The 18,098-nt window shown below is 37.9% G+C and overlaps 1 protein-coding gene across 3 annotated transcripts in view; it reads left to right on the forward strand.

The window, feature by feature from the left end:
• Window positions 1-14,985, forward strand: part of SLC24A3 (solute carrier family 24 member 3) — a 783,926-nt gene extending 768,941 nt beyond the window's left edge. For all 3 annotated transcript variants that reach the window (XM_069075482.1, XM_069075480.1, XM_069075481.1), the window contains exon 17: window positions 334-14,985. In XM_069075482.1, the coding sequence (XP_068931583.1) occupies window positions 334-483 (150 nt within the window). In that variant the 3' untranslated portion in view covers window positions 484-14,985. The remainder of the gene's footprint in view (window positions 1-333) is intronic.
• Window positions 14,986-18,098: the final 3,113 nt, after the last annotated feature.

Consider the following 18,098-nt stretch of genomic DNA (forward strand, 5'->3'; position numbering starts at 1 on the left):
TTGTTGGGGTACCCACTATGTGCAATATACTTATTAATTTGTTGCCTAAAACTAGAGTTCAGATAAACATTCTGACTCTGCTTGTTACAGTAGCAAATTAATCATAGTTTTTCCAGATCATGACAATGGGAATAAGGTTTCCAATGTCATTTCAGTCTTCAGTTATTATATGTGATTTGTAAGTCTTTGGTCATCTTATTGTTCATGATCCAAGAGAGAGATCTTCAAAGTAGATTTGCCCTTATTCTACCCAAGGCTCTCCAGGAAGATACCATGGCTTCCCCACACCAAAGCCAATGTTCTGTGTGTGTGTGTGTGTGTGTGTGTTTGCAGGTATTTGGTGTCCACATGAACAAGTGGAAGCTGGACAAGAAGCTGGGGTTCGTGTGCCTTTTCCTGTATGGCATCTTCTTGTGTTTCTCCATCATGACCGAATTCAACGTTTTCACCTTTGTGAACTTGCCCATGTGCAGGGAGCACTGATCCACTTGGCAAGGCTGAGGTGCCACTTCCTTCTTTTTTCTGTGCAATACTCAACATGGCCGGCACCCCCCCCCCCAAGAGCATGGGGTGCTTCCGAAGGGCCGTGAAGTACAGTCTATCCTGCTCGCTGTTCTCCTCTCTGGTTAGCCCTGGTACCCCTCCATTTTTCCTCTTTCTCACTCCCATCCTCCACCCTGTTCACCCCCATCGGGAAAACTCCTGTGTCGATGTGAAGACTTTCCACGATCATATGATTTTTCAATCTCTATCTCTCCGAACAGTGACTGGGATCCTAGAAGCACCGGCTGCTACCTGGCGCTGAGCCAGACAGAACTTGTTCCAATTCCTCCTCTTTTTTTAAGTTATTTGATGGAAAACTAATCTAATTTATGACTTGAGATTGTGGGTGAAATAGAGAAGAAGAGGTTACATTGATTGTATGGGGTGTTTTTCTGAGTATAATTATGGGATTCTGGGTTTGGGGTTGTTTTGTTCTTTTTTTTTTTTTCCTTTTTCCAGAGAGCCTCTCTTACGTCTTTGCCTCCTGCATTTTGGATTACAATCAGTGATCCAAAGGTCATAAGTGCAGTGTTTTATGGGAAATGAACCTCAAGGTACTTTGGAGTATGAGTGGCTTTACTGTTTATTAAAAGGAATTGATGAGGCAACAGAGAATGACTTTTTACTTGGAATTAGACACCTCTTAAACTCTTACAGGAAACAGAGAAGGGAAAGCACATTGGAGGGAAGACAATACTTTTCTGGTGTCCATTATGGCCATCAATTTATCATTAGGATATTTCTAGTTTTCCAAGCAATAGTTCCAGCCTGCCTGAGCCTTTGATGAGGGGAGCCCTGGCTCACACCATCCACAAGGTACCAGGTACAGTCTGTGTCATAAGCTCCCCTACCTAACTTGTGATTTCCTCTTGTTAGAATCGCATTCAGGGCAACCGGATAGAAACAAAAGGCTTCAGCCTTTTGTAAATGAGTTAGAGACACTGGTTTCTTTGAAAAGAAAGAAGCATACTTTGCACAGACGTTGTCGATGAAGTCGCAATTTGCCACTCAGTAATGAGTACACTGGACCCAGCCAGATTGCTAATGGGGGAACTTTCCTAACAGAACACTGCCAAGCTGACTCACCTCTCCCTGGAGGGTCAGAGGGAGGACGAGAGGAACAGAGAGATGGCACTTCTTAAAATGCAGAGTGTGTTCGATGAAGACTCACTCATGAGCATAAGTTATTGTGAAAGTTTTTGCCAATCACTGCTCTTAATAGCCCTGCTATTTTGTATGATACTGTATTAATATGCAGAAAAATTCCACCAAGTTGAGAAACACCTATGCTTGTAACACTTGTATTTATTGAAACTGTGGACTTTCCCCATGCCGATTCTTGTATTTACTTTAAGCACTGATCACTTCTAATTCATTCAGGACAGTCTTCTCTCTCTGCACCCCACCCCTTCCACAGTCCTCCCCCCATACACATTCTGGTATGAAATGTAATGGCATATTACAAACTGATTGAATGTCTTTGTCTATGGTACAAACAGTGGCCAATACTAGTAAATGAGAGTATGAGGCCTATTTTTTAAAACAAAACAAAAAAAGAAGTCACTTATTTTTAATGGTAGCAGGAAACTTGTTCACAGAGCTGATGCATTTATCGACTGTGTTGCACATTTGCACTTGATAATTTGAGATTGGTTTTCTTTGGATAGATAGTGTACAATAAACTTCTCTGATATTTAGTCTTCATAAAGCACAACACATTACTTTCTATTCAGATCAGAATCCATTTGGCATTAACTAGTTTGGCACCAACTAGTGAAAGCTGTCATACTCATCATACGGGAAAATATTCACATCTGCAACTGCCTTCTGTATTGATTTATCCAGAAATAGATGTATATAATTAGCTACCTTAAATAAACAAATATGGTGGTGACTGTGGCAGAATGCAGAAGTGAGCAGCATGGATGACTGGATACCTTTAAATCATAAAGGAACTTTACACCCATTATCTTCTAAACTCTACTGTTACATGGCAGTATGTTTAACACTGCACTCCATTTGTGTGGCTATGCAAATTGGAAATGATGTTCTAACACTGATAAGATTTAGAACTTTTACTGTCTTCAAATAGTCCATTTCATTTTATTCTGTCAGTGTTTAGTCATGACATGATTCATGGTGATATCTCCCTAAAATTGTTTTTTTTTTTTTCAAAAAAAAAAAAAAAGACCTTGAGACCATCATTATAAAAAGCCATATTCGCAACTCACGTAGATCTGCAGGAATAATTTTCCTACGTTTTGAAGAGCTTAGGATGAATTCCTGGGCCAACTTCAACATGTGACCTGTTCCTCACCTAAAATTCAATGTAGCTCAATTGGGGGAAAAATAATTGGGGGGGAAAAGTGTTTATGCTACTGGTCTACCAGTGTCCATCTAAATGGGGCCTAGCAAGACTGTTTAGAGCTTTATCTGTGAAACAGCCATTATCTCACAGCAGCAATATGTGGCTTATTTTAGGAAATATTCCATCCCTATGGCATCCCTATTACCTTGGTTCTGAGTGTATGTCATAAATGACATCATTGTCACATTTGTGAATCTTAGAAGTAATAAGTACTTTAGGTATGTTCTTTTCACTTGTAATGAAAGGTGTAATTACTATTTTCACTGCCCAGGAAAGCAGCAGCATAGAACATGCCCTCAACCCAACTTTTAAAGGCAAAATCAAGGATCTAAAGACACCACAGAGTAGCTGCTGAGAAGACTGGAAAGAGGAGGGAAAGAAAATCAGGGCCAGGCTGGGGTTCTGGGACCATAGGAAGGAAGCTCACCATCTATTAGCTTCCTCTTTTAACTAACTAATCTTACTAATTAGGTGCTAAACTAAGTTATTTCTAGATTACAAGTGCCCTCTAAATTTCAATGTCCTGTAGATAAGCCCCATTATATCCCCAGCCTCCAATTACAGGTCTCCTGGCTCGTATGTATATGAGCTATATTAGAAGAATCCATATATTGGTTATTACACTTTGAATAAGTGGTCCTTTGCTCCTAAGGGTAGATGCTTGATACAGAGCTTGTTTTTGTCTAAATGTGTCTGCTGCCACTGTAAAACCATCAAAAAACATATTCACATGCTAATTCACTTAATGGGAAAAATTTGTGAGAATACCCATTTCCCATATTCCCTTGTTAACAGTGCTATCCTACAGTGGTCACACAAAGTGAAAACAAAAAGTTTAATTTTCCCATCTGAAAAAATGACTGAACACACCTTCCCAGGAAACTTGAAAAATTAACCACAAAATTTGCAGCCAAAATGTGAGCCTCTCTCTAATATGCACCCTGAAGAGCAATGAAATAAGAAAACTCACTAGGCTCACAATGTCAGTATACTGTTATTGTTTGTCCATCATCTTGATTTGTTTAGGGAGGAGGGAGGTCAGGGGAAACCTTTTTAAGCTCCTAAAACTGAGAATATTGCCACAAAGAAAATTTCCAGATAAGATCGTTGAGGGACTTGCCTCCTTAAATGGCTATGATCACAAGTGAAACAATTTAGTAATTTCAGACAAGAAGATTTTCCTCCTCAGCAAATCCTTGAGAAAACCCTAAAGAGTGAAAGAGAACAGAAAAACTAAAACCTAGCTCCTTGTTTCTGAAGAACACAATGCTTTAATTTCTGTGCTTGGCTCCCCTCAACGTGGCTGTTAAACCAAGTATGGGACCCAGTAGCTAACCCCTTCAGTGGTCACAAATATAGACAGTTGGATTTGGGCCCTGAGAATTAAGAAACTGATAGGAGAAAGTTGATAGAAGGACGAAATAGCTTTTGCCCCTACCAAAGGAAAACTCTGTACCTGCATTTTTAGAAATAGTGCACTTTTTTGTAGATACATATTTTGTATTTACAACAGAAAATATGTGGGGGTGGAGGGTGGTTGGGTGAAGGATGTTTTTAATGATTTTTTTTCTTGGCCTTTGTATTCTAAGCTCTCTACTTTAAGGCCATGAATATGCATGCTCTGGATTTGTGGTTTTGTACATGTTAAACTACCAATATTATAAGCATGTGGTCTAAGAAAATTCCCAAAGCATTTTTTGTTGGTTGGTTTTTGTTGGAAGTGTGTTGGGTTGTTGGGTTTTTTTAAAGACAGCTGAAAATTTTAGACAATGCGGGTAGTAATATATACTATCTCAATCAATTTGGGGTAAATAAAACAGGGGTAATATCTAATTTGCAGTGAATATATCAAGGGTAGTTTTATACCCTTACTTAATTGTTCATGAAAACATTCAGGTAGTAAGAATGAAAAAATACAAGCTGGATATTGTTTTGATGGGTGTGGAGCAAATATATTGTTCTGTGCCAAATGCATTTACTAACTTTTCATGTCAAAGAATAGGGTGGATGCAATTACTTGTTCATTTCATCATAACAACTACTATGTAATCGATATGGCATATTAGTATTGTTTTTTGAATAGCATGGTCTGGAATTGTGAGTCTCATTCCCTCTTTAAATTCTCTAAGACAACAACACACATACAGAGTTTCATAAGATGCCAAATCTCTGGATGAAAACTTAAAACTTGGTCAATCATACTGGTTGTTTCTAAGCATCTAAATGCATTGTGTCATGTATCTATTGTCATAGGGTAGATTTCCAAGTCTTTTCTCATAAGACTTGTATGTTCAGGACCAGAGATTTCATCAAAGTAGAGGACTTCTAATGAGGAAGCTTTCTCCCTCAATTGCAGATCAGCAACTCTTCCCAAATTTAACATCCTGGAAAGTATGCTAGGGCATTGAGAAGTTAAGTGACTTGTCCATGTTCGTAAAGCAACTGTGAGTCAAAGGCAATACTTGAACCCAGATCTTCCTGACCCAAAGCCAGCCCTCCATCTACTACCCCAAACTGCCTCTCCTCCTAAGGTTGTAACCAATAAAAGCACAGTCCTAAATTCACAGGAACTCTTTACCGGAGTATCTTAGTGAAAGTAGGGGAGAAGCTGGGAACTGATCCTGTGGAAAGGTAGACCCACATAACTACACAGCATAAAATGATAATACCCCAGTAGTAAAATTTTCAGGTGATTAAATTAAAGTTCCACTACATCTTTTCCAAATGCTTATTCTTGAGCATGCAATGTCGAATGTTGTTGAGAACAAGACTACTGAAATTTATTAAACGTTCTTCAGAGGTTATGAGCTGTGTAGAGTTACAAGTTTTCTTGCCTTTTTTTGGTAATGGGTTAAGGAGAGGATGATCTCTTTTAGGGTTTGCTTTCTAAAAGAATAATTTCCCTACTTGGATTTTCATAAACAATTAACATGTACATAAAATTAAGCTTACATATGTACATACAATTATGCTTGTATGTTAAATATTTTTCTACTCATTAGAAATGGAGTTTTAGATTAGTAAATTTCCCCTCCAGACCTAGATAACAGAGAGTAGTTTAACCTTCATCTGGTTTTCTGGGTATGGTGGAGCCCAGTAACTCTGGTTCAGTAAAATTGCGGATAGATCATGCAATGAAATGAGTCGAGTCTTGGGCACCTATGGAATCCTTGTGCTTATTTTTTTAGGCAGGTTTCTTAAGAGGAATCTTAGAGTTCATAACTAAAAAGAAAGTGTGTACTTACATGAGAATGAGTTTTTGGTATCAGGACTAACCTTTTTTTTTTTGAAACAGGAAAAAAACAAACTGCATTCTCAGGTTCATCATGGCTTTATTTTTGAGAACATGTTCTGTTTCAAAATCATAGCTTGTGAAGGTAGGCCTGTTTTACAAATGCTAAATACCAAACCATTATGCCATACTCACTAATATTCCTCCAGGCTTCCATGTACTTGAAAGAAAATATTTACTGTGGTTTTGTTTCCAGAAATATTTAATCAGTCTACAGTTTCTGAGCAGGTAAGATATCATTTCCATCATAGTTATAATTTTATTGCTGAAACATCGGTAATATTCCTCTCTTGTTGCTGAAAAGTTAAATATTCTTTTCTATTTACGTTAAACTTTCCTGTTTATCAAAATTATTTCACTTTTCAATAAAAAAATTTTACCTGAGGCAGATCATGCACAGATAGATTCATAAGAAAATGGATATTTAGTGTATATCTTTCCTTGCTACTCACTGAGGCCTGCAAATCCAATCCAACACTTTTTTTAAATGTCTACTATCTTCTAGGCACTGGGTATAAAAAGCCAGAGTATAGGCCCTGTCCTAAAGGAGCTTCTATTATACTGTGAATTTTAGTATTATTCCTTTGTGGGAAATAAAGTATGGTCCACTGTTGATTATTCACATCTTTAATTACTGAAATGTTAAATTACCATCATTTTATATAGAATTGTACAAACAGATTATGACCATCTTAATACCATCTTCTTTGGCAGAAACCTACTCTTCAAGTTTGTTGTGTTTGGGGATGTTAAGGGGGGAAAGGTCACAAAGATATGAGTATGATGAAGACGTATGAAAGGCAAAATTGCAATAGATTAACTTCTGAGCAAAGAAATAGAGCATGTCATTATCAGTTTAATTCACACTGAAAAATATTTCGACTTAACCTATTGCATAAGGCATTCAGATGAATCACAGGAAAACTTTCTTGTTTACATGACATAACCATTTGTACTTTTCTAATCTAAGATGGTATGCTCATGTTAACCTATTTGGCAGGGATGTTATGAATCCATGACAAAATAAATGGCTTGTATGAGTGACCATATATATGTTCATGATCTAAATGATTCACAAAATTGTGAGGCTCACCTTGCCATTGGTATTGCGCTAAGAACAGTGAATACACCAGACACACACACCCTTAGTAGCAAGGTCAGATGAAAAATCAAAAAGGATTCCTTCAAACAGAAAATGAGGAAAGATAGAACTTTGTAACTACAGGTACTCTGCCTATAATTCAGATGTGTACCATGCAAGTGTACTGCCCAAATGGTCTTGCCTACTACACAGAGAGGTCTCAAGTATTGAGATACAATGATGTGAGCCATATTACCATTTGTTCTGTGTCAGATAGAAATGAAAGTGAGAGTTTTAATTAGTTAATGCTATGCATCAGCAAAGGATTTTTTTAGCAGAGGTCTTCTAAAGCAGGATATAATATTATCAGGCCTGGCTTAGCCTTCTGCCTGAAGGAGATGATGAACTAGGTCAACCATAAAAGTTCCTTTGAGCCCTAAAATGCTCTAATGATTTCCTTTTCCTTAAGAGTGTCATATTCCTTGGGGAAAAGATCTACTCCCAGGAAATTTTTGCCAACCTGAGAAGCTGGTCATCATAAAATTAAAATCTCTAAGAGTTATTTCAATTTCCATGGGCCAAAGTAATATGGATAAGCTTTTGAATAATCCTCCAATTTCCCTATTGCCTAGAGCATTCATAATGGCAGAATTTCAAACAAAAAAAAAAAATAAATGCACAGAAAGGCAATAAAAGATTCCCATTCCTAGAAATTCTATGGAGAAATCTAGATCAGTTAAAAATCATGTGAATCCAACCAGAAAAGTTTGTACCTAATGTGCCTTTGAATGGAAATGGAAATAAATTTTAAAACAATTTATAGGGTTTTTTTTAAAGAATTTATCCAAGAGTATAATATTGACCAAACTTTTTAACTCTTTTTATTTTTTTTACAGAAAGGAATTATGTTCCTTAAATATTTGAACATTAGTTGACAGGCTACTTATAACACACCACTTACTGTTGTATACACTAATTCCAAGACAAGACTGTGTCTAGAGCCAGTAGTTAGTTTTCTCCTGTGCATTCTCAGGGAAATTGATGTCAATTATATTATAATTTCTTCTCAGAGTTATTGCTTATCATTCAGCAGGTCTGGAAAGTAACTACCCCCTCCCCCTTCAAAGGCTGATACGTTACTTTTCCCTTATTCTCTTTAGTGCTACATGCCTCATTGAAGGTTGTGCTGACACACTTCAATGTTATCAGCTTTGCAGATTTTTCCATCTTTCCAAGATGATCTCATTATACTTGAGCACTGAGTTGAAGGTACCCAAACAGAATACTGTTACTTGGTGCTGATAATCAGCCCAGGCATAATAGTGATTGTCGCTATGAAGAATCAAAAGTAGATATTGGCATGGGTGGATAGCTCACTTAACAATAACATAGTGTGGGTTAAGAAGAGAGAAAAAGTTATGTACTAGCTCATAACTGCTGGATAGCCATGGCAGCAATAAAAAGATTTTTCTGCCCTTGAATGCAGGCATTCAGTGAGGACTGTGTGGTAGAGTAGAAATAACAATGGCATGGGGGTCTAGAGACCAGGGTGTTTGAATGCCACTAACTAGATCCACCTCTAACTGTGTACACTTGGGCAAGTAATTTTATTGCCTTGAGTTTTGTTTGTGAAATAGTTGGGTAGAACTATATTCCCAGAGACGTGCATTATAAAAAAGATAGAGATACAGAATGGTTAACATGTAGTTTAGAATCACTGATACACCTGTGCTTGGAATCCTGTTGTTATTGGAAATTATCTTTTGGCAGTCTTCTCTAGAAAAAGAGACCTTTGCCAGTCTTATCCTCTATTAATCTCAGGGAAAATTACTAAAGTTTCAGGAGCCAAAAACTGGACTCCTTGTTTTAAAAGGGATTGGCTGACTTCATTCTCCCACATTGCAAAGGTATGGAATTTCAATCACTATTACTTAGCAGTTGCTGAGTCCCTGAGAAAAAAAAATCCCCAAGGCAACCCCTCCATTTTTTAATAGTATCAACTTGTGGACCAGGATCTGGGACAGTTTCTCATGTGCATGGCAGTGAATTGAGAGGGCTTAATTCTTGGTACCAAGAGGCAAGGTCTAGCACAAAGTCACTTTTCCCCTTGATTTTTAATTAAATTCATCACAGGCATCATAGGAGCCTAATGACTTATAGAAATTTGTTTCTAAGTCCCAAGAATTTTATTGAAAAGAAGATAGGACTGAGAGTTAAAGAATGAATCTGCTAGCTCCTTGGCCCTATAGGATACAATTCACCCAATTTAGCAACATAATCATACCAAATGATGTGTCTCATAGAGGGCACCATTTTGAAAAACTGAAAGTCCATTAGAAGGTCTTTATTTGTTATTTTTCCTAAAGAAACTAAGTTCTTTAGCCATGACATTTGCACTATACACAAATATAGTATTTGATCACCACTTTAAGGGGATCCCAGTATAATTTATTAGAGATCATAAAATTCTGATTACCATAAAGTACAGAGATAGTCCAATAGCCTACTTTTGACCAACCAAGGTGAGAAGAGCACACCTATACTTGTGCTTTAGTATATTTAGTATATTGGTAATATTTGACAACAAAGCTATCATCTTCCCCATTCTGGAAGACCAATCAATTATCATATAGTCAACTATGGGCCAAAATGGGCATCTAATATTAGCTCATCTTCTCTAGCAGATTTTAATTCTTATTTTCAGAGATTGAGATAAATTGAGATTTATATTCGGCTACAACATACCTAATATAGTTAAAGTTTTTAAAAAGCAAACTCAATGGTAACTGGCTACCAACAGAATAAGAAAGGAAATTTATTGACAAGATGGTAATGAGTATCAGTAAAGCTCTGTGTATGTGTGCATGTGTATATGTGCATATGTGTGTCCAGAAGATTGTTTCTAGCAATTATTCTGTTATTCCTAAATATTGAATTTCCCTTTCCTCCCATGTCTAAACTGCCTTTATATTAACCAGTGACATTTTGAATCTGTTTTTTCTATGCTACATTTGTTTTGTCCATCTCCTTACCATGCTACCTACATACCAGCCTTCATCTCATCTCTTGCACTACCCTGGACTCTGCTCTGCTCACGTGAGCTTTCACATGAACCAGGCCTTTAAACCATCTTCTGGTCATCTCTACACCATGACACTTTGCACACCATCCTCCTACCCCAGACCCCCCCCCCAAAAGCTTCCTTCTATGTGTTGTCTTCCTAATTTTAAGTTTCAGGAACAATCTTGCTTGCATTTGTATCCCCAGCATAAATAGAAAACAAGAAATGTACACCACCATATTTACATATATTTTCTGTATTTGCAGAACTAGAGAACTTAAAGTAGGATGAGCTGGTCTAATGCATTGTTTTCCTAGTAGAGATAAGTTACACATTAACAACAGTTACCCTAGCAAAGCACTCTGGTCCTAAAAATCTAAAGAGTTATTTGGGTCCTAACTGAGCCATTTACTACTTGGGATACCTTAGGCAAGTCATTTCCCTTCTCTGAACCTTAATTTCCTCACCTGTAAATAAGGAGATTAGACCAACTGATCTCTATGGTCCATTCCAGTTTTAAATCCTATGACCCTCTAGAATGTGAGTTCCACTCAGAATTCAACAGACTGTTATGAAGAGTTGTGTTATGGCCAAGTCACTAGGGTCTACAAAGACAAAAGCAAAACTGTTTCTGCTCAAGAAACTTACATTCTACCAGAGAGAAATCTAGCAAATTAGTTATTCTCACTTGCCTCCTTGACTCACACTTCTTACTAAACTACGTGGGGCAGGTGTGTGATACACAGTGGGAAGAGGGCTGACTTGGGAATTAGAGGATCAGTGTTGGGATTCTGGCTCAGACACCTACTATCTTTGTGAATTTGTGAACAAGGCACGTGTCCTTTCTGGGATAAGAAACAGAATTTTCTCCTCTGTAAAATGGGATAGATGTCTAAAGCCCCTTGCAGCTCTTTGAAAATCAATGATACTCCAAGCAATCACATGTTGGTAGTAGAGCGATTTCCTCCTACACTGGGCTACCTCTTGTTCTGAGATCCTATTATCTGCTTTCTGCCTTGCATAGAAATTCTTCTCAGTTTAGCACCTCAAGTTTGAATTCTGGGGCTTCAAAACATAAATATTGGAAAACCCTCCTAATACTTTCCAAGGCCTTTTTCGAGTGCCTTACCCCCTCTCCAAGTGAAGGGTCTGCTTAGGTGGTATTTCTGTAATTGTATCAGGCATTTCACTGGTTAAACATAAGCTGGTTTTCTCAGGCATCACTTCAAGAGATATGCAGTGAATGCAAAAGTGATGAGACAGTTCTCCACCCAACTTTGCAGCTAGACCTGCCAAAAGCCCAGCAGTCAGCATTTCCCTAAAGAGCCCAAGACACTTTCACTATCCCTCCCCTCTCCAGTGACAGACTGGGTGCTCTCAGTGAGAATCAATTTTCTGAAGAAATATATGAAGAGTGTTATAGATTATTTTAGTGGCTACTTTTGAGGGGAGGGGAAGCACATATATTTGCAAAGTCATGATGCAGAAAAAATGTTTTGTCAGCCCCTAAAATATCTGACCCATTTATGAAATAATGTAAACTAATTTGCTGATACGCCTCTCTTCCTAAGGAGGTCAGTGACTTTTAAAGTTTGTTATATCTATGGTACATTACAGAAACCACCAGTCAGAGCACAGATTAGTAAAAGAGACATTACAAGAGGGAGAGAACTGATTCTAGTGAAATACAAAAATTAGCAGTTCATTCAGGAAGAGCTTATAACTTAATGAAGCAAAACTCCAGCAGAAGTAAATAATGGCCTCAAGGGAACTTTTCCATATTCTATTGGTCCTCCCAGAAAAGGATCACATCAAATCTTCAAGAACACCCCACCCATTTCTTTTTTAAAAAATAAAATTCAATTTCCTTTCAATTATCAAGCATTTTCTCTCCCTGCCCACCCATCTACTAAGAAAAAAAGAAAGGGAGGAGGGGGAAAAGAGAGGGGGAGGAGGGAAAGGGAGAAAAGAGAATGAAGAGAGGGGGGAAAGAGTGAAAGAAGGAGGGAAGAAAAAAGAGAAGGGGAAAAGGGAGGGACGATAAAAAAGAAAGGATAAAAGGGAGGGATACACAGAGAGAGAAGAAAAAAGAGAGAAAAGGGAAAGAAGGAAGAAAGGAAAGGAAGGAAGGAAGGAAGGAAGGAAAGGAAGGAAGGAAGGAAGGAAGGAAGGAAGGAAGGAAGGAAGGAAGGAAGGAAGGAAGGAAGGAAGGAAGGAAGGAAGGAAGGGAAAGAAAGAAAGCTCTTGTATCATAAAACTATAGCAAAACCAATTCCCCACCTTGGTCATGTTCAAAAATTCATTTCTGATTCTACATATTAGTTCATCAGCTCTCTGTCATGAAATGTTAAACACTCTGGAAAGTAATTTGGAATTACGCCCCCAAAGTTACTAAACTGTGCATGCCCTTTGACCAAACTATATCACTGCTCGGTCTATACTCCATCCATTTATTCATAATGAAATGCCTTAGAAATTGGAAGATAAGAAGAGAATCTGAACAGAAAAACACATCCACCTAGAATGCTGAATTCATTTAGATGTGATCAACAGAGAGATTTCTCAACATCTTAAAGATATCATAAATGACTTGGACTTAAAAAAAAATAAAAGGTAACACATCCGTCTTCTTTCCATTCTTGATATTTAAATTTCTTTTTTCTCTTGCCTAAATGTCCTTCCCATTTTTTTCACCTTAACCCCCTCCACCAAAAAAACAGAAACATTTCCAGGAATTTGGGTCCTTTCATATCTTGTGTGTGTGTGTGTGTGTGTGTGTGTGTGTGTGTGTGTGTGTGTGTAAAAGAGAGAGAGAGAGAAGGGGGGGAAGAGATCTGTATAGAAAGACACATTTCATATAGCAAATAGTGCTAGTAACTAGGAATGAGAACAGCAGTTTTCTGTAATTTAGAGTAAGCAAGTTCCACAGGGATTGCACAAAGGCTGGGATTTGTCTGAAGTGATAATTGGGACACAGCTGGATACCTTCAAGATTCAGTGCCAGTAGCATAGTCAGGAAGTTGGGAGGGGGGGGGCAGAGAGGAACAATGAAGCACAGCATTGGAGATGGGGAAGCTAAGAGCATTTCCTAACCTAGAAGATGTTCCAAGTCATCTGCTGTGTGGGCATCACCAAACACAGCCTTATGACCTACAGTGAGAATTAGGTTCTAAGAAAGATGGTTATAGAAGGATCATCTTCCCAGATTGCTACTGAGGTAGCCATAAGGAGTTTCAGGCATCTGCTTCAAACTTTTGAAAACTAACATATTCTCCATACCTCTCTGCCCTACATCCTTCTATCTAATAAAAAACATTAATGAGGCCCTATTTTAGATACAGAAGTAAAAAAGGTGATTATCTTAGAATGAAAGAAGAAAAAAAGAGGAAATGATCAATCTTATTCTGCAAAAATAAAAAATTAAATATGGTTTTGGAGAATACATCACACTATAAGAAAGGAACAGAGAAAGAGATAAAAAAGAGGAAGGAAGGGAGAAAGAGAGGAGAGAAGGTAGGAAGGAAGGAAGAAAAGAAGGAAGGAAGGAAGGAGGAAGGAAGGAAGGAAGGAAGGAAGGAAGGAAGGAAGGAAGGAAGGAAGGAAGGAAGGAAGGAAGTTAGGAAGGAAGGAAGGAAGGAAAAAATCAGTTTGATCCATATTGTTCTGTGAGTATTAGCAAGGGTCCAACACCATTGGGAATGTACTCGGGGCTCACAACCCAATTACATATGTGTTCAAATGTTTAAGAGTAAATATAAGTCCTCTTTTTGTTTTTCTTATGCTAATGACACATGCTCTGGAGATTGGAATAAGATTACAGATTGAATTAGTACAAAAGAAAGTATAAGAAGAATACATTTGATAGCCTAGGAGTTGTTCTAAAAAGTATGCCCTTCTCTCATTCCCTACACTTTTTGGGGGTTAACCTTGCTTCATTCTCAGTATAATCCTAACAATTGTGAGCATGCCTAACTTTGGATGTTCCTGGTCCAATACAGTATTACAGGGAATACAGCAATAAAAGCAGAACTGAGTTGTGTTTTGAATTCGGTTCAGAATCAAGCCGCGACATTTTCTGAGTTTGGTCTGTTGAGTTACAAAAGGTGCCATGATGCTTCCTGCTACGGCAAAGAATGTGTAGAGGGAAGTGTGCAATTGGAAAACGCCCATCCTGTTCTTATTCACGTACCGACTCTGGGACTCTTCAGTTTTCAAAGGGACAGAGAAATTAAAAGTTTATAAAGAGATTTTATTCTATAATAGGTTATGTTTTTTTCCCTTCATGTGGTTTTGAAATGTATAAATGGTGAAGCCACAGGAAAAAAAATTTTGTTACCTTTTTAACTGAGTTCAGCTAATTTTGTCATTCTTGTATGAGTATTATTAACCGTTTGTCTTTCTCCATGTTTGTTTTGCAATTTGTTGTAAAGTACTACGTACAACTTGTATGCAGAGCTGTCCCAATTGCCTGTGTTAGTTAGATTTTTAACAGAACTGAGAGCATGCATTTCTCTGTTTTCTGATAACCTTATGAACTTAGATACTTGTATTTCGGTGTTTTAAAGTGTTCTAACTATTGGTAAACATGAAAAAATGACATTATTGTCTAAGGAAAAACAAAAAAAAATTTATTAGATCCAATTATTTTACATGGTTTTTCATTTGATTTGATAATGTGTGAGCCGTCTACTCAAACATAATACAGAGTTTATGAATAAATCAGCTCTCTTTGGCTCTAACTTAAATCCCTAGGGCCTGTGACATGATAGAATCAGAATGAATTGGGAACCAATTGCTGGTCAAGTAACAACTTTCTGGTTTTCATTTTGGGAAGGATCAGATAAGGGAACCAAAGTCTTGGTGACACTTTATAAAATCTCCCACTATTTTAGAATTAATAGTAGAAACTCTACAGCTATTATTAGTATATGAGTCTCTGCCTTATGGAAGTTTACAGGCAATCCTTAACTTTTAAACTTTGACCCTAAATAAGTTTATAGATTTAGAGATGGATATAATCTTTGAGTTTATCCAGTTTAATGCCTCCTTTTACAAGTGAGGAAACTGAGACCCAGAAAGATAGTCACTTGCATAAAATCACAATAATTTGTACATTTTTTCCCTTAAAAATCAAATAATAAAGGGTCCCTATATACTCTCAGGAAAATTTAATTCATGACTGATACCAAAGAGCCTAACCTCCATTTGGAGCCTGTTTGGAGTCAGCTAGGGCTTCCGGGAACACTTTTTCTACCAGTCTTGAATGACAAGAAGCTTCCATGAACACACTGCTAGTGGGAACCATCCCATCCCCACTATGACACTTGGGATGTGGGGGTGGCAAACATTTATTTATCAAGTACCTATTATGTGTAAGGCACCATGCTCAGTGCCTTACAAATATTATCTCATTTGATCCTAGGTCCCTGGCAATTCCAGATGAGAGGGATATGAGGGCAAACACTTTCCATTGCATGAAGGTATGCAATTTTGAGTGGAGCTTGAACAAGGGAGTTCTTGAGTAGCCTACTTGAGTAGGCAGGTAGAAAAGATCCCTGTAGAAACTTTGCTTAGGCTTTCTAATTGACTCAGGGTAAGGACTAAGGCAATAGAGGGTAAAGATTATAGGAACATAGATTTATATCTAGAAGTGTCCTAAGAGATCATAAAGTTCAGCCTCTTCATTTTACAAATAAAGGAACTGAGGCATAAAAATAATTTAACCAGGGGTCACACCGTTAGTAAGTTTTCAAGTTAGTCTTTGAACCCAAGACCTCATGACTCCAAGTCTACATACTATACTATACATAATCCAAGTACTACATACTACCTACATATTATACCATGCTGTAAGTTTGGAGTTGTTAGAATTCCCAGAGAGGAAAGATTTATCCTAAATTGCACAGCAAGTATCAAAATCAAGATTTAAACTCAGGTGTCCTGACTCCATGTTCAGCTCTGTGTTCACTATACCAAATTGTCACAGGTAGAGGTATCAAGGAAAAAGTCCTGGTCATTGGTATGTGGGTTGTTCCCAAGTCATGTTCTTACTTAGAGGACTATCTCTAGAGTACCTAGACATCACTGCCCTTGTATTCCTAGCAAGTTTGTTCTCATGGCTATGTGCCACATGCTTACCTCAAGTCTGGGTTCAATGAGAGCTTCTAACAGTCTTGAAATAAGAACCTGCTATGTGTAGGGAAAGCATCAAGGAAAAGAGATTAGACCACAACAGATGTGCCTCTCACAATGATGGATGCTCTAGGCTGCCTGTAGAACAGAGATATTCCTTAAGATTTCATGAATTTATTTCAAGGTAGGGCACTAGACTCAGCAACCAATGTGTAGAAAACACTATAGTGAGGATAAATGTTAGTGACAAAAAAAAGGTAAGATGCTCTCAATAGCTCAGAATTGATTCTATTCCAGCATTGGGGGTAAACAGTGAAGATTTAAGAAATGGCAAGTTTTGGGGCATCCTTACTATAGAAGCTTCCCAGAAAGCTAGGGGGACCCTGGGATAGTCTAGACTTAACGTCTACTCTAGACTGCTGGTCCTGCCCTAAAAGAAAAACAGCAGCTCAGTTATTTCACAGATGTATAGATTTAGAAGTGGAATAATAATAATTATTATTATTTCTTATGTGCCAGGCACAGAGTGCTTTATAAATATCTCATTTGACTACCATAAAAACCCTCAGAGGTAGGTTCTATTATCTGCATTTTATAGTTGGTGAAACTGAGGCAAACAGAAATTAAGTGACCCAAGTTCACAAGGCAAGAAACTATCTCAGGTTTGATTTGAGCCCCCTTCTTTTCCTGATTTTCTTTGACTGGGGCAGCTAGGTAGCACAGTGGATAGAGTGCCAGACATGGAGTCAGGAAGGCTCATCTTCCTGAGATGAAATAGACTCAGACATCTACTAGCTATGTGACTCTGGGCAAGTCACTTAACCCTGTTTGCCTCAGTTTCCTCATCTGTAAAATGACCGAAAATGGAAATCGCAAACCACTCCAGTATCTTTGCCAAGAAAACCCCAAATGGGGTCATGAAGAGTCAGATATGACTAAAAAACACTGAACAACAATAATAACTTCCTGACGCCAGATCCAGGGCTCTACTGTCTGCTGCATCAGTTTGCTGGAAGGTACTTCAAAGGTCATCTTGACAACCCTCTCATTTTACAGATGAAGAAACTAAATCTAAAACAAGTTAAGTGACTCTCCCCAACCAAAGTAATATAACTCAATGTGACTATCAGAGGACTGAGAAAAAGCCAGGTCTGGCTTTAGAGGTAAGCAGACTAGGGTTTGATTTGAGGAGTATAAGAAGCTTTCCTCTCCTTTGAAGATAATTTCTTTAATATTCCACAATTAGAGATAAGACTTAAAATGCAGTACTTAATTCCTGAGAGAGGAAATTGGTGCCAACCATAGGCATCCAATCCTTTCCTATGAATAGGAATAGACAAAGAGAAAGCAGGAGGATGCTGGCTCTGAAGACAGGATGTCACTTGGAATTGGAGGAAAAGACCCATTAAGATAAAGCTAAAAACGGAGCAAAGTCCTAGCATTTGACAATCCTGCCTAAGATTCAACCTACTACACACAGCTCAATCTTCCTGCTCCTACCACATGTAATTTTATGAAAAATAAAACGGAAAAAAGCCAAAGTTCATCTCTTTTTCTTTTGGGTTTGGTATGTGGTTTACTTTAGACCCCCTCAGAAATCTGGGGGTTGATAGGAGTGGAG

This window comes from Petaurus breviceps, unplaced genomic scaffold (assembly GCF_028583685.1).
Source record: "Petaurus breviceps papuanus isolate PSGF00001 unplaced genomic scaffold, PetGlider_PUasm1.0 90919, whole genome shotgun sequence".
In the NCBI taxonomy this organism is placed as follows: domain Eukaryota; kingdom Metazoa; phylum Chordata; class Mammalia; order Diprotodontia; family Petauridae; genus Petaurus; species Petaurus breviceps.